Source organism: Lactuca virosa, chromosome 1, assembly GCF_052849685.1.
Source record: "Lactuca virosa cultivar CGN04683 chromosome 1, Lactuca_virosa_CGN04683_v6, whole genome shotgun sequence".
NCBI lineage: Eukaryota > Viridiplantae > Streptophyta > Magnoliopsida > Asterales > Asteraceae > Lactuca > Lactuca virosa.
The window spans coordinates 46,980,497-47,002,749 of NC_136426.1; the positions used below are offsets into that span (position 1 = coordinate 46,980,497).

Below are 22,253 nucleotides of genomic sequence, written 5' to 3' on the forward strand. Positions count from 1 at the left end.
AATTTACTGAGAAATAAATTATGAAGATGTTTTTTGGAAAAAATTTATTGTGAATCATCTTACTTTTAATTCATCTAATGATTTATTTTGTCGGTTTGATAAAAAAAATATGAATATAAATTTTTGTTACCTTCCTACTAAAAATTCATTTTTATTTGATCCGGATTCTTAAAAAAGTTAATAGGAGATATTTGATTAAAAAAATTTGTTAGATAAAAGTTAATGAAAAAATAATACGACAAAAACAGTAAGTTTTATGAGATTGACGGTTGGAGAATTTGTAAATACTAATAGCCTCATTGATCAAATTAAGAAATTTGAAATATTGTAAAAGAAATTATATAAATCCACTACTTGAAAATGGTCCATGGGGGGATACAAGAAGTCCAAAATTAGGAAGATTAACGTGTGAGTTTGAACCACGACCCTTTCACATGACCCAGCAATATTGTTGATTTTGACTTTGTCAATTGGGAAAAACTAAGAAAAACAAAAAGCAAAGAAGAAAAAGAACATATGGGTTGAAGTTTCGAATATTCTATACTTTTGATTTTGATTACTGTAACTTTTTATTATAATACTCATTTTTACCGTGCATATTACGTATAAAAAGTTGGATTTGTGTGTTTAAAATAACAGTATAACGAATAGTTGATTATTTGATTAAAGTTAATATTTGATGATTTCATATTGAAAATTTATTTTCTTACAACGTCTTACATACGAATTGTACAGTATTATTCAGAGTCACTTTAGTTGAATACTAGAAAACTGATTATTATCTCTTTAAGTTATAAGATTAATCTTGATATACATTCAAACTACAAAGTTTCTTATTTTGATTTTTAAATTTTCTTTAAAAATAATCAGATTGAAGAAGCAGGTACTGAGTTGTTGCAACAAACTAAATTTTAAGTGTATAATATAAAATTATTTAACGGTTATTAGCTTTAAGTCATATTATAGCGCAATTGTTTAATTGATTTTGGTTTTAATTCTTAATTTTGCAATAATCATGATTCATGATGAAAACAAACTATTGAAAGGTTTTTTGGACCGATCGAGGGCATGGTCCACAATTGGGCTGAGCTTTTATGGGGTGGACAGGGACCGGTTTGTGATCGGGTTTTATTGGTGTTTTTTTTTCTTTAACTAGACCGGCTGCCCATCCTCTGTCCCGTCCTAAAGGTAAGAGCCTAGAGGTGCATAAATCATATTTGATAGAACAAATTATTGAAAGGTTAAGTTTTGATTTTATTTCATTTTTCATCCCTCAGGTAAAAATACTAAATTGTCCTTTGAGTTATTTTTCTCAGTTTTTAATATTATTTAATTATTATTAATGAATATAAATAATTAAATAAACTAAAATGGACACACCCAAAACCTACACCCCACACTCTCATGTACAAATGTACTTCTCTGAGTCATTTCAATTCATCTGAAGAACATCACCACTGCCTCAGAACCCCTCCATCCCACTGGAAGCTTCATCAGAAAAACTATAAACAATCACCATCACCACCGTTCGTCTTTTATCTCGTCGGAAACACCACCTCACCAGAAACACCATCGTTCGTCTCCTGACCCTTTAACAAAACCGATGATGGCATCGACTGCCTGCACCAACATCACAAGGATGATTTCAAAAAATCGATTCAGGCAGATGGCGAAGAGGGAGGAGTATGGAGGGAGTAGATGGCCGACCTCTCGGTGGATTAGATGGCGGCGACGAGAAGAAGAGATGTGACTAATGATGTAACATCCCAAACTTTATAAATATTTTTTTGTATTAATAAAACCATCAACCAATATGTTTATAAAAATCATAAAGGAAATCAAAGTATGTCAACAATCATCCATAAATACATGAGAGTCAAATAAGGCAGAAAATCATGGTGTGTGCAATGCGATCATCCCGAGCTCTTCCCCTTCGAACCGGAAGTACCTGAAACATAAATTGAAAACCGTAAGCACAAAGTTTAGTGAGTATCCCCCAAATTACCACATACTATAAATACAATAGGCCTTGCCCGACCTCCATCAAGTCCTGCCCGATACAGATCTGTCAGTAACATGTGATGGGCTCCGCCCAACACACTCATCAGGCCCCGCCCGACATACATACAAACACATACAAACACATACAATACATGCAAGAGTCACACAGACAGCTAGCATTCTAGTAACAATAATATATGGGCCGACATTGGTGCCTTCGACCCGCTAAAACACTATAAGGAGACTCGCCTCGATCTGATAATAAACAAATAACACTTGAGCTGCTGAACCGGAAAATCCACGTACTAAATCACAAATAGTAAAACACTAGTTAATGGGCCCCTCAACCCATGGCCCACGCCCAGAAGACCTAAGGCCCAACAAGCCCCGAGAGACCTAGAGTCCACCATGGCCCAAAAAGGCATAAGGTCCAATAATGGCCCAAACAACCTAAAACCCAAAAAGGATTCTTGGTGAGTACGCTTAGCGTACCACCAGTACGCCCCGCGTACTAGATTGCGCCAAAAGAATCGGGAACCCAGACGTGTACGCTCAGTGTACGTTTGCGTACGCCCGACGTACGTTCCAGTTAGCCAAAACGTCATTAAGCACTTAATGCTTTAAGTCCAGACGTCCATTTTGCAGATCTAGCTCTAGGGGAATGTCTTAAACGATAAAGTCACCAACTTGATGCCTTTGTATGGATCAAAGAGACTCAAATCCAAGATTTGGCATTCTACTTCCATCAAATGATCATTAACTCATGCATGGTTGATCTACAACCACCAAGATGCACACTTTATGAACTAGGAACCTCAGAAGCATCAAAAGGGACAACTCGAATCTTCTGGAGTAACATTTACTCACAAGAACTCACTCGTGGGACTAAAATGTGCTCAAAACTCAACTAGTCCTAGATCTAAGCATAGAATAACCAAGGTCAAGACTTTATACCTCTATTAAGCTGAAAAGGATGGATAGACCATGGATCTAGAAGCTCTTACTTGATCAATGCTCCTTCACCAAGCTTCTTCTTCTTCAAGATACACCAAAACACATATAAGGATCAACTCTCTCTAGAAATGCGTTAGGGTTTCGAGATGGTGCTTAAAGGAAAAATGGAGGCTGGTAATGAGAGAACCTTGGGGCATAAGGTTGCTTAAATAGTGTCCAAACCCTAAAAATTAAGGTTTGACCCATGACCACGTACGCCCAGCGTACTCACACAACCCCCACTTTTCATTTAAATGCCATTTGTGACCAATTTGCAAACAATTCTCATACCAAGGATCAAAATGTAAAATACCTGGAAATCGAGTGTTACAAATGAACCAGATCTCCTTCCGACGATGGTGAATGTGATGGTATTGGTTGTCAGAGGCTTCTAGCGGTGTCATATGGTGCAGATCAACGCCTCTCTCTTCCTGCCGGAAACCATCGTCACCGCCATCTACTTCATCTGTAAGGGTTAAGGGTGGTGGTGGTCTTCTCTACTCTGTCTTCCTCTCTATGAAAGTGAAAGGTCACCACCACCACCCACTATTAATTCCCTACTCCGGCGTAGTTGTTTCTCCGGTTTCTTGATCTACAAAGTCGGGGATGCTTAAGTAGAAGGCCGTTGCCACCTACTTTGTGCTAACACCACCGACGCCATCCGTCAACACCATCGATTTGAAACCACTAAACACCCGATCGTGCTTTTAGGATCTAAAACCCTTGATGTAGCTTTGTTTCTAATTTTCATTCTGGTTTGTTTTGGTAGTGGTAGTGTTTAATGGAAGTGGTATCGGCATTTGATGGCAGTGATGGTGGCGGTGGTGTTTGCAAACGAGATCCAGATCTGTGTGGTGGTGGATTGGTGTATTTGTGGTGTCCAACCCGGTCGTATACTTCCCTTTTGTTCACCATATATGCCTCTGAACCAATACCAACTCCTTCGACATTTGGCATATTCTCATTTTCATTGTAGCGGCAAATTGCCTTCCCCTCATCCTCTAAAACCACATTATGCAATTTGATACATGAGTACATCAGGCTACTTATTCGTCCGCGCTCCATAGATCATGTCGGTACTGCAACTATCTGCCAACGTCTCTTAAGGACACCAAACGCGTGTTCGATATCCTTCTTAGCAGATTCTTGTGTCGCCTTAAACTTTAATCTATTGTCATCATTTGGACATGAAAATGATTTCACAAATATTGCTAACTCATGATATATTCCATCAGTAAGGTAATACCCACACTTGTATGATGTCCCATTTTCTTGACACAACACATCATACGATTTCTCAAGTTAGATGTCGTTGAATATCAGCGATTGATCTAGATTCTAGAATATTGATGTTGTTGTTGGCACATGATGGACCAAAAAATGCATGCCATACGCAAAGATCATACGACGTCACTGCTTCTAAAATTATTGTCAGCTACTTTTGATCACCTCACATAAACTGATCGAGCCATGCATTAGGGGCACATTGACCACCCCCAATGCATACAATCAATACTACCAAGCATTCCAGGGAACCCATGCTTGTTTTCATGTGTTGCATATAGTTTGTGGGTGTCGCTAATTGTAGGCTTGTGTAAATAGCAACCACGCTAGAGAATAATCACAACTTTAGCAAACTTGTATACACAATCTCGTGTCGTTTGTTGTGACATCCTCAAATACTCATCCCATGAGTCTGGTCTCATGCCGAATGCTAGTTGACGAATTGCAGTTGTACATTTTTGAATTGTAGAGAAACTTTGTTTACCTCTTCCATCAACCCGATGCTAAAAATATGGAAATCGATTTTGTATATCATCAACAATGCGTAGAAATAATACCTTACTCGTCCGGAACCGACGCCTGAATTTTTCCGCGTACACTACATCATCGGCAATGTAGTCGTTCACACGTTGGTTGTGCCCGGCTTGTTGATTTCTCCGTAAAGGAGGATTTCTTGTTTTTGGGCGCGACTTTCGCATTCATTTTCTTGCAAATAAGCAAGTGGTGTGCGCCTGACGTCTCAGATAAACCGCGTTTCCCACAACGCCAATGTATCGGACGAAGTGGACAAAGAAGAAGACATTTTGAAATAATTTTTTTGTAAAGTATAAAGATAGTTTTGTGTTTGTTGGTGATTTTAAAATGAAAAATGGATGTTAATCTATAGGAAATTTAAACCAAAAAATCCAAAATTGTCCAACGACTCGATTCCAACGCTCAAAAGAAGAAAAATAAAAGTGGTGTGGTGAACGTGTGACGTGCGGCAAGGACACCACATTTTATAAATCGGAGTCGGTAGGGTGTTTCCCGCATACCACAGACTACCGCGGCATGCAGTACAAGGCACACCGACATGTCTAAAAATTTTGTATTCAACCTTAAACGGTTATTAAAAAATCATATACCAAATATCTGAATCGGGTTTATTCGATCTTTCAGATAGAGGCAATTTTTCCAACAAAAATATGATATCGGGTTTTTTTCACCGGTTTTTATTTGATTTTTCAAATGAGAAACGATTATTTTGTATAGACAAATTTATAGCTTTTTCTAGTCATTGGAAGACCAAAGTGACAATTTTAATCTAGACTTGATCTAAACTAGTGTTGGTTGTATTGGTTTCAACACATCGCTAAAACACTTTTTATTTTCAAAACTCGATGTTTTCCGTAATCTCGTATTCTTGATTCTAAAATTCTTTCTTTCATTTTCATTCTTAAAATGACATCCTCACAAGCTTATGTCTTATTGATGGAACAAAAGACTATATAAACGACGAAGTGGTCAAATTTATCTAATGTAATTGAAATCCAACTATTTTGTGTAACTACGATTTGTTGTGAGCTTATGGTTGTTATTCATTGTATGTTTAATGGAATGTGTTGTGTATTGGGAAACTCACTAAGATTTGTGTTTATGTAAGTTAAATGTTTTTCATGTTGTTCCAATGACAAAAGGGAAGGGAGCGGTTTGACTGTACGTGCATCAGGATTGCTATGTTTAATTTGGACTTCCGCAAACTCTAGTTTATGTTTTTAACTTGATATTTGGTGTTTGAAACTATTTTGTAACTATAATACTTTTTATGCAAATGATTTTTGAGTTGATCACTTATATTTTAAAAAGAATTTTTTTATTTTAAATTTGGGACGTTACAATTTAAAACAATGTTGATCATCACATAACATCATGGATCCATGCTCATTGAATTACAATCTACGAGTGTACCTTGTCTTGGATATTCTTAAGAATCCAAAGTAGAATTCATTTATCATTTTCACACCCACAATGTAGCAATCTACACTAATGTAGTTTTTGTTTTCTCTTCGTGCCAATGTCAACTACTAGAAAATAATATCAATGTGTCGTTTCTTGATGACCAAGCAAATCAAAATCCAATAAGGGTTTGTGTGTTCCCGGCTCAACAAGAGGGAAATGAGAGGAAGGTCTCGTTTGATAGTTTCTGTCTGAGAAAGTGATGTCTGGTAAAGTTTTCTGACTGGGAAAGAAACCATGCTGTTTGATTGTACATCTGATTGACTGTGATGAATGATGAAAAAAATTAATAATTCAATAAAAAATAAATTTAAAAAAAGTTATTTAAAAAAATTAATAATCCAATAAAGAAAAAAAGAGGCGGAGTTTGGTGTATAATTGTCTTTCCAGCCCATTCAGCCAGAAATATATGATTTTGGGGCTTTCTGGGAAAGACATATCTTACCGGGAAAGACCCCTTCTTTTGTGCAAATCAAACAGTCTTTTCGGTCCATTCAGCCAGAAAGATCTTTTTGGACCTGGAAAGATGCGTATCAAACGGGGCCGAAGACAGTTCGGTAAGAAGAGGCTTAGAGAGAAGCGTAAAAGGGATGCCTTATATAGGCCAACCCTAATCTTACTTGATGACCAACAACTAATTTGAATAATGACATAATTATTATTAACTAAATAGATAATTATCAACATAATTCAAATATGCTTAATTGCAAATAAAATCCCTCTTTTTTATATATATTTTTTCTAATTAAACTATTAAACTATTGATGAATAAAAAACTAATCATTTTTAAAAGAAGCAACAACTTATTTAACAAGTGTTTATCACCTACTACTTGGTTAGTTCTCAGTAAAAGTTATTTTATTACAAAATATTAAATGAATACGAGTTGCATGATGCCATGTATTTAATATGATTATCCAAAAGAACGATTTTTTTTTGGGGGGTTAAATATGGCTTTTGCTTGTGTGTTGGGTTTGGGACTTGGGCGACAATAGAGAGTTTACGGTAAATGTTTCGAGAAAGTACATTGATGAGTCCTTGTTACTGGATGGTAATGAGGTTACTAGATGGAGTCTATTTGGCCCAAGGATAGTTAACATTTTTCTACGGTGTGTTTTGTTGAATTGACTTCCAAATAGGCTGAACTTGGTTCCGAAGGGCATTGATGTGCCTTTGGTTTTGCATCCTTTGTGCTACATGCAGTCTGAGACGTTACATCATTTGTTGTTGAGTGTGGAGTAGTTGCGAGAACTTTGAATGCGATCTCCGAGTGGGTTGGATAGGATTTTTTTTGAGGTATAATAACATCACAAAATTACTTTGGTAGGTGGACTCTTGACAGATGTCCAAGGTCAAGAAAATGACAATAAAATCTATTGTGATGACAACTTGGTGGTGCTTTGGCGTTTCCATAATACCACAGTTTTCAAGAAAAAATGTACACTGTAAAATATCTTTGATTTTATTGTTGATTACTTGTTCATATGGTTATATGAATCGTAAAGTGAATGTAAAGTGGGTCTTTTGGCTTCAAAGCCCAATTAATTCTTTGTAATCGTTTTCTTTAACAAAATTCAATTGTTTACTATAAATGTTTGGTGCATATAAATTTTAATTGAAAATGTAGCCAACAACTTAGGTTTAGCCGAAAAAGAACCAAATTTTATCTGAAAAAGTTAGTAATTTCAACGAAATTATCCAAAAGCTATTTAAAATTTATTCAAACAAATATGATCAACAAAGTAATCCAATAAATGAGTTTTTTGATATGGACAACGCCACAACGGTAGTAACCATGACCATGATGTTAATATCCAACTTTAATACTTCAAAAGAGGAAGTTAGTAACTTCAACAAACTTTAACTCAAGTAGCGAATTGAAATTATAACATCAAACTTTTTATCCCACGTGAATATTTAAGAATTTAAAAACACATATATTTGGCCGGAAGGAACCACAATTTCTGATTCCAGCCGTCATATTAGTTGTCAAATCCTCAACAATAGCTTCAGACTTCGCTTCTCTTAGTTGTTATATGTAATATCAGTACAAAGGTCAATACTCACATCCGAATCAATGGAAGTATGCATTTGTTTAAAAGATTACTTGAATGACATCAACAACAAAATTATACTTTGTTTTATAATTATCGGATTAAACAATCAAAAACCATAGGTTAGCCAACTAATAAAAGTCGTATTTCATTTTCTAGTTTTGTTTTATGTTATTATTATTGTTATTGTTTTTTTTTTGTTCTTTTTCTATTTTCCTGATATATATATATATATATATATATATATATATATATATATATATATATATATATATATATATATATAAAAGAAAAGTGAATATGTGGCTGTCATGTATGTAATATTAGATATAAAACTATCAAATTGACTTTATTCTGATTAAAAAAACACAATTTTTTTCATTGTTAGCTTCTTACTATTGCTTTTAAGGTCATATTATTTCTGATTTCATAATTTATCCGCAACATGTATATATATAAAGCAAGTCTGTATTTTGTCGGAAGTTAAATTTAGTATGCAAAAGGATTCACAAAACCATGATACTCCGAATATCCAGTTCTAATCTGGCCATATCGGATCAAATATTTCTGGCCCAAATCCGGTTATATCCAAACCAGACTTTTTAAAAACCAGTTTCCCATTTAGGATTTTATCCTGCCCATGTCCACCTGATACCAAAAAGCATCGGTACACTATTAATTAGCAGAGTATATTTTCAACAGAACACTAGTATCTTAAATACTCAAACACCAAGAACTTAAGTTAAGACTTAAGACACCAGATTTAGTAAACTCAAAAGAGTCTGGAGTCAAATCATACAGTCACTGAATTGTAGTCTCCTAGCTGTTACAGCCACCAGTCCTAACTCATGCACTCACTCAACTATTATAGCTAACGGATTGCAACAGATGATTAATTTGCTTGCTTCTGTAGCTCTAAATTCACTCACTCCCAAAAACAGACTTAAACTTCTGTAGTAAATAACTCAAAATATGATGATCATCATCAGGGTGCACCAGTCACCCCTGGAAACAGCTCTGATATCTTATTGAACACATCCATAACCTGAATCATTCAAACACCACATCTGTTAGCTTCATTTCATTCATTAGCTTTTTAATTAACTCATATTTGTTAATCTGGATAAAAAACTATTTTGTTTCATGGAAGTATTTTTTTGGCTTACCTCCTTGTCATTTTGGTACTTGATAATGCTCATAGGGTTTTGAGAACACTGCAAATATAACAGTCGTGTTATCTCTTTATAAAAGTTAATAAGTGGCCCTAAAGTGCAAAAAGAAAAAGAAGGATAAAAAAACATACATCCATGATTGCTGCTTGAACTCTTGGGTTTTGAAATGCCATGGCAACCTCGGGATTAGCCATGATTTTGGAAATAACTTCTTCAGGGGTAAGCCCAATTTGATCTTTAACAAAAAAAAGATATAAGTAAACACATACATTTATATTGGTAGGGAGTATAAAGATATTTTACAAAGTTGTTTGATTTCATCAAATCTTACCAAATTGCTCCTTGACTTCGGGACTACTAATATCAAAATTTTTCAAAGAGTCCATCATACGGTTGTCCCATTCAGGACTTCCCCCCATGCTATTCCTGCAAAATAAAACAATTGATTGGATGAGGGAAAATACAACTCACAACTTGCATTAAAAAAAAACACTTGTTCTTTCACCATTTTATCTCAACTATTTTGTGTAGTTATTAAATAATCAAGCTTTTTGACCGTTTATAAAGCAGCTGTAAAAAACTCAAGATCTGACTTGATAAGAGCCAAATGGAAAATTTAAGTTGTAAAGTAAAGATTATTCTCAAGTAATATTAGAATGGAAAAAGATGAAATTAAAACAAAAAACGTACAACATATCCTGCAGTTGTTGACGATATTGCGGGTTTTGAAGCATCCCTGTTTTAAAAAATAAAAATAAAAAGCGTATTAGCAAGGTTGACATATATATGTACAAAATCATAAAACTTAATTTGAACAATAACTGACATTTGAAGGAAGTAGGGTTCCTCATTTCTTCTGGAAGATAACTGGAAGAAACAAAATTAAAACTTATGAACAACTTTATTCACCAATCAAAACATAAAGTTGAAAAACTGGAAAATCGAAAACTTACGGGTAGACCATTTTTTGTACAGTTGGATCCTCCATCATCTTCTCCAAAGCTTCAACAGACATAACAGGACCTGTTGTACCAATAGACGAAGCTCCAGAAAACGGATTATTCATCGGGTTGGAAGCAGATCCATTTTGGGAACCCTAATTTCATCAACCAAATCATTTTATATATCTATTCAGATATTAAAATGAATCATATTTCACATTCAAATTCTTACTTGGGTTGCAGACTGAGAATCTTTCGGGGATTCAGTCTCTTTAGATTCTTTGAAGTTTTCAAACGGGTTTGTTTTCAATGTTTCCTCAGGCGACACATCAACAAAAGCTGATAACATTTGAATTATAAATTCTTGCAAAAGTAGAATTACAAAGGGTCAAAAGTGTCATTACATACCGGACTTCTTTGGCTCCTTTGGTGCTTCAAATTCATCTATGGAGTTTGTGGCTGCAGGTGGTGCCTCTGTTTTAGTAGGAGGCACATCTACAGTCACTGTTCGCTGGGAAGCAGGTCCAGATGAGGCGGCTGATGGTGGTGATGGTGTCGGAAACGGAAAAGGTGATCCCGGTGAAGAGGCGGTTGAGCCTGACATTGGTGGAGTCGGGAATGGAAACGGGGATGCCGGAGAAAAGCCGGAATTGGCAAATTGGTTATTTTGTGTGTCCATTTGTCCCATCATGGTCTTGAAAGCTTGTTGCATGGCATATTTCTGAAATTAGGAACATATCAAAAAGCTTACTCCATGTTTGCTGTCTGTCTGGATAAAGTGTTGTCTGTATTAAGAACTTTACCTTTAAGTACGAAGCGGCCTGTCATTCATGAATTGTAAAAAGTCAAACATAGAAATGACTCATAAGAAACAAATCGTTCTTGAAGAAAGTGCAACGAATGTATTATCATACTTACCCATGAAAAAACTGCTGAGAAAGCAACACCAACTCCTACCCAAAAGAGAGGAGAGCCTCTGCAAACACAAGCAAACCTTAAAAGGTCATGTTTACATTGTATAAAATCAAGAATTGAATGAAATTAGGGAACGTAAGATGATGCTTATTTACACTTGCGAAGATGGGGGTGGCACTGCAATTTGTGGGGTTGCACCAACTGAAGAAGTGTGTTGATTGCTTGAAGAAGAAATTCGAGCAAAGCAATCTTTCCCAAGCCTCTCTAGTTCTATATATACATGTGAACTCATTTAGATTCAAACCATAACTCAAAGGAAGTAGATAGCAAAAAAAACTGAATTAAAAGGATGAAATGCAAAGAATTACCATTTGATTTATTAATTGTTCGTGGGGTTGAGCCCTGCGGCTGAGACACGGCGGCGATTGAAGTTTTGGATTTGGAGAGCAGGCCGCTTCTCTTTGGGATTTTGAACGAGCAAAACAAGGGTTTATTGGATATTACACCATTAGTTCGAGGGTTTGCAGTAGAACCTAGTACTAGCTTTTGAGAAGAAGCGTAAACGGCTATATTATCCATCAATCGAAGCTCCGTAAAGACTACACAATAAAGGGTTATAAGGAATTGGAGTTATCTTTGACCTTTTCTGGGTGTAAAGTAGGGTGATTTTGCAGTTGCTATTGGGTGTGAAGAAGCGGGAGGAGGATTGAAGAAGGGGCCTGCTTCTTCTCTACTTCTCTATATCGGCGACATCTCCAAACTCAACAACCTCATCATGTTTAATCTCAATGAGACGACAAACTCTTCCCTCAGGGTTTCTTGCTTTCTTTTTCTTTTTCTATTTTTTTTTTTTTTTTTTTACACAAATTTAACTAAATTAATTTTATTTTTATATATTTATAATCTTAATATCATTTTGGTTCATGGATTTCGAAAAAAGTTTCAAAGGAATTTGAATGAAGTTCCAATAAAATTGCTTTTAGTTGTCAAAATAAAATAAAAAGAATCCGAATTCTCTAAATTTTATTAAAATATACATTAAAAAAATTGATTTCATTATATATATAATTAATTCCCAGCAGTAACTTTATGTTTTAAACTTTTGTCATATTTTTTCTCATGAGACTTTTAGTTCTTAAGACCAATTATGAATAATAAAATTTTCTTTTTTGTCCTTTTGTCATAAGAGTTGATAACTTCTGACCTTCTGGGTGAGTCATCTGATTATTTCCCTTTTTTGACCTCATTATGTGTAGAAGAAAAAAATTAGAAAACGATTTTTGCCACACTTCTTTGCTCACTTTGATGTTTTTAGTCTCTAATGAATACTAAATTTATCTGTGTTGCCTTTTTGCTCCAACATTTGATAACTTCCAACCTCATGTCTGAGCCATCCACCTCTTTCCTTTTTTTTACCTCATTGTGTGTAGAAGAAAAAATTAGAAAACAACCAATAATTAACAAAAAAAAAAAGGAATCATCAGTCATAAAACTTGCATCTTACAATTTTCCAACATATTAAACTGTTTCAAACCCGCAACGTAGTGCGATGATTTTTACTAGTTTTTTCTTAAAGGGAAAAGTTTTAAAATTTCATTTCCATTTTATCAAAAAGAAAAAAATATGTTTTTATTTCATCTTTATTTTACTCAAAATAAAAACATATTATCATCATCTCTCTCACACACATTCACCCACTCGTATCTACCTCCACACACACACAAAAAAACACACCACCTTCACCTCACAAGCATCTGTACACCTAAACCCACCCCACACCCACACACCAACCCATTTTAAGATATGTTGTGAGATACATTTATAATATATTTTAAGACACATATGTGAATGGCCATTTTGAGTTCTTCTTTGTCACTCTAGGATGCATTGTAAGATACATTTGTAATACATCGCATATTGTAATAATTGATGGTCTAAAATTTTATAGATTCTGACATTCTTAACTACAGGTTATCGTGGATCTTCATAAGTTATCCCCTTGAAAGGGTGATACTTATGCATAATGTTCATAGCCATTACCATAGATGGAAACTATAACATCCTACAAATACTAGATAAAATGTTGTTTTTAATTCAACCAAAACATTCATTCATTACTTTCAAAATAGTTGTAGTATCAAAAGTATTTCCAATAATATCAGAGTGGCAACAAAATCATAAGTATGAAATCTCATGTGGATGTGAAGCAATCATACCAGACTCTTCCTTTTGGAACCAGAAGTACCTGAAATATTTAAACCGTAAGCACATAGCTTACTAAGTTCCCCAAAATACCACATATTATACATAACATAACAGGTCTATTTCAACCCCAAGAAGGTGATATGAGCGAAATCATAGTCTTACCCCTTCCATGGTCAAATCATGGTCTTTACTTGTACAAGTGTCAGGGACAAATCTTGGTCTTCCATACAATTGTCAAGGGGAAAATCTTGGTCTTACATGCAAACGCCAAGGGTCGAATCATGGTCTTCCATACAAATTCCAGGGGTCAAACCCTAGTGTTCCATGTAAGTATCATAAAGACTAGGGGTGTGCAAAAAAACCGCAAAACCGAAAAACCGAGCCGATCCGACCAATCCGAAACCGAAAAAACCGGAACCGAAATAAGCCAAACCGAAAAAAAACCGAAACCAAAAAAACCGACTCTCTACGGATCGGTTTCGGTTTGTATATTTCGATATCCACGGATACCCGAACCGAACCGTCATATATATATATATATATATATATATATATATATATATATATATATATATATATATATATATATATATATATATATATATATAAAAGTTAATATAAAAATATTTAAATAGACTTAATAAAATAATAAACTGTATCATCTCATATGCCAGCTTTATTTATATGTATGGTATTTGTCTAGAACTCGAGAATATAATTTTTAACACCTTTATAAACTTTCTACCTATTGTTTTTTTTTAAACTGTATCGGATGTCCCCGAAGGGACTCTTTTAAACTGTATGATATATGTTTTTTGTGTGTAAATTCTTATGGCTGAAATTGAGAAACAGTTTTTACATTCATCAAATAAATTGTTTTATTATGTGATTAGAAATATTATTAAAAGCAGAATAAATATTTTATATGTATATTACAACAACATAAATTAAACACATAAACTATTGTTAACGAAGATAACATGTCTGTGATTTATTTTATAAAATGTTGTCAACTTTGGTGATGACTTAATAGTAGTTTGTATTTTTAATTAATGGTTATGCTTTTTTTTCTATTTAACGGGTACCCGTGAACCGAACCGTGGATACCCGCCTTCATACGGTTCGGTTCGGTTCGATTCGGTTTTTTGCAAAATTCGGTTCGGTTTCGGTTAGTGCATGTCAGGTATCCGCCCCGTGGTCACGGTTCACAATTTTTGTAACGCCCCATTTCTGGTATGTGACTTAATAAAGTAATTTTCATTTTCCTAAGGGGGTACTCGACGATTCTGTAGCCCGACTCGTCGAGTAGAGACGGGATGATCACACGATTTAAGTTGGCTACTCGGCGAGTCCATATGTTGGGACTCGGCGAGTCTGCCTTTTCGGATGAAGCCCTAATTTCAAGGGTTTGTATCCTATTTAAACGTCATTATAGCCTTCCACCCCAGCCTCCAGCACCTTTAGAGCATTTCCCCTGTAAACCCTAGCCCCCATTGTTGAGCTTGAGTGTGTTTGTGCTAGATTGGAGGCTTTGGAAGAGAAGGAAGAGAAGAAGGTCCTTAGAAGAGAAAGGAGATCCAAGAGTTAGCCTCCATCCGTTTCTCATTCAGGTAATAAAGTTATTACCTTGTGTATTCCTCCATTAAACCCTCTTTTATGCTTGTTATGTCTTCCATGGAGCCTTATATGATTCAAAACTTGAGATATGGACTTTCCTTTGGATGGAAACCTTAGATCTGGACTTTATTGAACTCCGGGAGCTCATTATAGCCACCTTTATGCAATCATGACCTTGTTCCAAACCCTAGGTGCTTAGTACTTGATGATTTTGGGTATTTTAGCCTCATACCCTTGTGCATGCACGTAAAGTTGGAAACTTTACGTGTAAAACCTGTCCTAGAAGCTCAGATCTATGATTTGGAAGCACTGAAATCGATTAGAACCGACTGTATAGTAATAGCATGCTTGGGACTCGGCGAGTTGTTCTTCAACTCGGCAAGTTGTTCTTCAGGCTCGACGAGTTGTTCTTACGACTCAGCGAGTCGCAGTCTGGACGTGTTCATATGATGAAGGAGAACTCGACGAGTTGTTCATACAACTCGGCGAGTCGGATGAAGTTAGACTTGATGTATGTATCGAAGAAGAACTCGTCGAGTCTTCGCCAAACTCGACGAGTAAAAACGAGTAGAGGACTAGAACGGATGAAAGGGACTCGGCGAGTTGGCGGCCCAACTCGGCGAGTCCGGTCAACTGGAAGTTTACTTTGACCAAGAAGTTGACTTTGACCCGGGAGTTGACTTTGAACGAGGGTGAAATAGTCATTCTACCCTGAGATTAGTTATCAGTATTTGATTTAGTGTTTATGGGATTTGTAGCCGGGGAGTTCCAGAGCAGCAGTCAGACCGTCTCAGATTTAGCACCTCAGCAGTCAGCGTTACGAGGTGAGTTTCCTTCCAGTAGGAACGGGTCTACGGCCACAATACCGACCCGTTTAGTTAGCAGTAGTTCCGGACTTCGGTCCGATGCAGTAGTTCAGTGTGCTTGAGGTCTTTGTGATTCAAGCATGTCTTTGTGTTATGTGTTCCGGACTTCGGTCCGATGCAGTATGCAGTATATGTGTTTATGCTAGTAGTTATGATTATGCTATGTTATGTTCAGTCAGTTCTGGACTTCTGTCCGATGCCGGGCGGGGCCCGATGTAGTGGGCGGGGCCCAAGCTAGTTCCATACCTCGGTCCGATGCCGGGCGGGGCCCGATGTAGTGGGCGGGGCCCAAGCTAGTTCTGGACTTCGGTCCGATGCCGGGCGGGGCCCAAGCTAGTTCCGAACTTCGGTCCGATGCCGGGCGGGACCCGATGCAGTGGGCGGGGCCCAGTATTTGCTTATATGTCATTGTATGGTATGTGGTAGTTTGGGGGAACTCACTAAGATTTGTGCTTACAGTTTCAGTTTTTGGTTTCAGGTACTTCCGCAAGTAAGGTGAAGAGCTCGGGATGATGGCATGGCACACACCACAGCTTCAGTTTTATCCTGAGAGTTTTATTCAGATATTTTGACATGATTGATACAGTATTTGTTTTGACACTGTTACTTGACTTTTGAGTTACTCATTCTACGGTTCTTAGTATGTATGACATTCGATGATGTGATTTTTAGTAATATTAAAACAAAAAATTTTTGGGTCGTATTTTGGGATGTTTCAAGTTTATTACTATCTGAATCGAACCGCCCCGTGAACACCCCTAATAAAGACAACTACCATCTTAGTACACTGAGAGAACTCACCTCGCAACGTAGTCAAAAGCTAACCAGCTTACACAGCCAAGAAATGAGTACTACACACCGCAAACCGAATCATACAAGGTAAACCCGTGGTCTACCTTCAAAAACTAGCATTTTACCAAAAGTCGAAATTGGTCAAATTCAATGGTCAAAGTCAATTCTAGTTGACCTTTACGTCGTAGTCATCCTTTGGCTACGTCGTGGGACCTTCTCAATAAAACAGTCACGGTCGGGCCAGCCACCACGTCGTGAAAAACTAGACAGAAGAACTTAATGGATTAAGCTCTCATCCAGTTAATCTAAGAGCTCTAAAGCTCAGATCTAATGCCCCTTAAGGTCTATATGGATAAAGTTTCCAACTCTATCCATTAAATACTACCCAATAAGTCAAAATCTATAATCTTAAGCTCTTAATGGTTGCACCAGTTGCATGGACACCACACAAAGTCATGCAAGGCCACTTTCCAACCAAAACCACGGTCTAGAAGCTAGATAATGCACTAAAATGCTCTGGAGTTCACCCAAACTCCAAAGACAAGAAGTTTGGGACTAAAAGACTCACAAAATGACCTAATATGAGATCTAAAGATATAATGGACAAGGTTGAGACTTTATACCTCCTCAAGGTCAGAAATTAGATAGAGATGTTAGATCCAAGTCGAAGCCAAGCTCCCAAACCACAAGATGGACTCCTTCTTCTTCCAAACTTCACAAAAATGGCTTCAAACTATCAAAACACACACACAAAGAAGCCGAGGTTTGAGCGGGGTCGTTCTCAGATGATGGAGGCTGCCACATGAAGTAGTCCTAGGATTTGGTGCCTATAAATAGGGCACTAATACCGAAATCTACGGTTTTGAACTCCAACCATTGTTACTTCATGGACAAATCCTTGCGACGTTGTGATGTGACAACCCTTTATTTCCGATATTGTAAAAGTCAACCAAAGTCAAACTTGGGTCAACTAAAGTCAAACATGTCAAATAAAGTCAAACTAAATCAAACTTATTATTTTGATTTACTTATTAAGGTTAGATTGATAACCTTTATGTGTTTAAAAGCCTTTCATTAGAAGTGTTGCTTAAATTCGAAGTGTAGTGCTTAAACCGAGAAGTCTCGCATGGGTTGTAAACCTTCGGACCGCAAACCCTCGGTTCGCAGCCGAGAACATACTTTGGACCGCAAACCCTCGGTTCGTAGCCGAGAACTCCCTTCTGACCGCAAACTTCGGTCTTATCCACTCGGTGCGAAAACCAATGCATGTGTCCCATCATTGATTTCGGTCCTATACGTATGGGGAGACCGAAAACACTTCCTCACTTCTACTATTCTAGCCGAAAACACACTTTTCACTCTCAAGAACTCCAACCGAAAACCCCTATTTTTCTCTCAACTATCATCCGAATTCGACTTGTATCACCTTCGGATCTTGCTTAGAACACCAAGTGTTCTTCCTTTCATCAAGATCCTCAACCGAAAACCCTTGAATCTCCTTGGTTTCACCAAGAACACCAAGATCTTCATTAGGCCAAAAACCCAAGAGGCTGGCCGAAAACTCATTACAGCCTTCCAAAATCACTTCAGACATTCTTATTTGTAAGTGAAACTTACAAATTAGTCCATTTCCTTAACGTACTTGCAGTTATATTCAATAATAATATACATATATATATTACGTGAAATGCTTTTAGGACTCGTTTTTGTCTCGGGATCTAACTTGTGGAAAACTTCCTATATCGAACCTTCAATCGAATCACTCACTTAAGGTGAGTTCATACCCCTACAATTTACCTTTTACAATGTTTTTAGGGGGGGGGGGGAATACAAGTAAAACACAATAGAATTGTGTTAACTCTTACATATGAAAACAAACAAACAAAGAATTTATTATGCTTACAGATATTGTTAAAAATCATTTTCAAACTCTTTTAAACTATTTTAGATTTCTGTTTATTATCAAAATCATATTCATTTGGATATTTGTGTATAATCATGCTTTAACGGACTTAGGACTATTGTTAAATACCTTGACTCATGTTCCTTGTTTGGTTGTGGGCTTAGGGTAAGAACACTAGTCTGACTGTCAGTTAAATCATAATTATACATGCTAAATATATACATGAATATTAAATCTCATTTTCAAGAACATACTTAACTCAATTGCATATACTGAGCAAATGAGTCTTTTCTCCAAATCACTTACAGTTCAAACAAACATACTAGTAAACTATAATAGGTATAGTTTAGAGATCAGTCGTACTATTTTCTAGATCAGAGAAACAATACATGAATCAATACATACATACTGCTACATTTCAATAAAAAGTACACTAGTCATTTACAAGTACAAGAAGGAACTTACATATTATATGTAAACAAGTTAACTAGAATGTGAAACACTATTTCATGGAATGGCAATATTCTTGCTAAGTCATGTTTTGTAACCAGAGTCTCCTGGAGGTAGAGCGTGAGTTTGTGTATAGATCTATACGGGACTGACCATCCCACACCTTGCTGCTAGCTACAGTGGGACCTGCAGGTCTACGGGTGACAAATGTCATATCGTTTTCGACGCCTGAAGAACGTCGTGTTTTATACTAGTCAATCAAGCATGGTTATAACCTTAATCAAATTAAAACCTTAATTAACCAATTTTGTTACAAGGCAGTTAAGTCATCAGTAGTGTATTTTAAACAATACTACTGTAAATCTTCATTTTCCATTACATACATACAATGATATTCTCACATAAGCAATGCATACTATTTTTCTAGTAAAGATAGTTTACAATTATGAAAAACATACATTTTATACTATTTCATGTACAAACATACATTTATACTATTTGAAGAGAACAAAACATACAAACAGTTGGGTCTTGGGCATAAGACTACTTTTCATTTTAAGAAGAAAATATAGGATTTTCTGGGAAGTATACTAACATTTTCATGAAACAGATACAAACATTTGACACTAAAATACTTATGAACTCACCAACTTAAATGTTGATACTCTCTTTCAAAATAACTTGTATTATCAGGAACCAGTAGACAGGTACGCTAGCACAGGTTTTGAGAAGACGAAGTATGTTCAAGACTCGTCTTTACTTTTTGCTATACATTTTTGGTGTCATACAACTATACAAAGAACACACGTGTATTAACTATATTATTAATGCAATAGATGTTGTTGCTTGTTTTACTATTGTGCATTGTTATGATACTATACATGACGTCCTCCGCCCCCGAATGTTTCCGCCATCTCGGTTTGGAGGTGTGACATGTGATGGTTCACAGATGCACGTTTTTGTAAAGTCCCAAAAATGCCAATAAAAATTTCATTTTTAAAGCATAGAGTCATAGAAACATTGGTTCCAAATCCAATCAATATAAATTGTATTTTCAAACATCAGAGTATATCTACAACAATCAATCTAATGCATACTCAGTGAACACAAGTAATCATACAGATCTACCAATCTAACACATGCTCAATATAACAACAATCCAATATACCAAGATACAAAATCCAGTGGGTCGCCCTTGGTGCCTTCGAACCACAAGTACAGTGAGGAAAACTTACCTCTCGGTCTGAAAAGATAGTTGAACAGGATACTGCTTCGAATATCAGCTCTGCAAGTCACCTGAACACCAAATACTGACCAGTCTCAAGTACAACTCAAAATACCCGAAATACACCTAGGTCAAACTTGGTCAAAATCTTTGTCAAAATCAAAAGTCAGAGGAGTCAACCGAGTCAACTCAGCTGAGTATGTTGGGTATACTTAGCTTGTACACGGGGCGTACTAGAGCCTTGACAGATTGTGGGTTGTTGACCGCGTACACACAACGTACCATTTTGTACGCCCAATGTACGTGTCTGTCAACCACCTTCTCTAATAAGTACTTATTTCATTAAGCACTTCCGTCCAAAATCCAGATTTAGTCCTCAAATGATGTTCTTAATCATAAAGTTTCCAACTTTATGATCTTGCATGGCTATAAAGTGGCCAATACCCAAAACCCTAACTTCTTAACTCATTAAGACCTCATAGTCCATGCATGGAGATAAACTAATAACCAAGATTGTATTTTTATAACCTTAGACACTCCAAAACGTTTGGAAAGGCAATATATTTAATCTAGAGCATGCCATACTCAAGAACACCATTGTTTGGGGACAAAAGCACATACTAACATCATACAACCTAGATCTAACCAAATAAGCATCAAGGTATAAACTTTATACCTTCTGGAGATGGAGGAGGGTGCAAAACTTCTAGATCCAATGCTGCTCCAAGCTCCCAAGATGTTATTCTTTTCTTCTCCTTCCTATATGAACACCAAAACACACACACACACACTAATGGCTCAAGAATGCTCAAAAATGGATTAGGGTTTGCTAAGGTCGAATATGGATGTGGAGGCCGATGAATGAGGAGGGTTTAAAGAGTTAATGATGTTTAAATAGGGTCCAAAACCTAAAAATTAGGGTTTTGAGTCACTAACTCCGAAGTTACAATTTAAGTCCTTGAAGTATTGATCTCTTGCTACATTTGGAATGCATAATTCTACGCAAATTATATAAAAAAAAATTATTGAAGTAACTAATTATTTTTTAGATCTATAGGATGTATATTTTTTTTTCTCTTTCATCAAAAGATAATAACTTATTTTTTTATTTATATCATATTATCTTACAATCATCTTAACCATCTTTTATTAAAAAAAATAAAAAACAAAATAAAATGTTGAATCATTCAAGTCACATTTATTAAAATACAATATTATCCTAGATTGACAAAGATACTTTAATATTGTTTAGTATTAAATTTTTACAATTTTCTTATTTTATCAATCTATTTTCATTGTGTATCTTATAAACTCGTGGTTTGCATGAGTTTCTAATCTAGTGTTATAATGATCACCGTGTTATATGTAGATTGTTTGACATTTATAAGTCAAATTCTATATACGAAGTTCAAAGTTATCATATCATTAAAATTATGTTTTTAATCTTATATATATATTTTTTATATAAATTTTGTTTTTATTAATTTCAAGGTTTCTGACGCAGGACATGTGGCGATTTATATATTAGTTTATATTAATTTATTTAATTAAAACTAGACATATACTGATATTATGGAAAATCAAATAAATTTATCTTAATAAATAAAGATATTTTTGCCAAATAGCACATTCTCCTTAATCTTAACATGTAATTTTGTCATTAATTTAGAGTAATTTTGTTTCCACATGTTATTTTCTTATGTTATTTTCTTATTTTTTCCATGTTTATTTTATTACAACATCATTAAAGTAATTAAGCCATATTATTATAGCAATTAATTCCAATTGATTATAACCCATTGTTTACTATTATTTATTTAAATGTGTTATTAAATAAATA

The 22,253-nt window shown here is 35.6% G+C and overlaps 1 protein-coding gene across 1 annotated transcript; it reads right to left on the reverse strand.

Annotated features, from left to right (window-relative positions):
• Positions 1-9,064: 9,064 nt before the first annotated feature.
• TIC40 (hydroxyproline-rich glycoprotein family protein) lies at positions 9,065-12,163 on the reverse strand. The gene is made up of 13 exons (XM_079055433.1): positions 11,724-12,163; positions 11,511-11,625; positions 11,359-11,416; positions 11,244-11,261; positions 10,849-11,161; positions 10,673-10,779; positions 10,453-10,595; positions 10,326-10,366; positions 10,190-10,235; positions 9,831-9,925; positions 9,631-9,734; positions 9,494-9,541; positions 9,065-9,372 (listed from the first exon to the last, which is right to left on the reverse strand). The coding sequence occupies exons 1-13, from the start codon at positions 11,932-11,934 to the stop codon at positions 9,313-9,315; spliced, it is 1,359 nt and encodes a 452-aa protein (XP_078911559.1). The 5' UTR covers positions 11,935-12,163; the 3' UTR covers positions 9,065-9,312.
• Between the last annotated feature and the right edge of the window lie 10,090 nt (positions 12,164-22,253).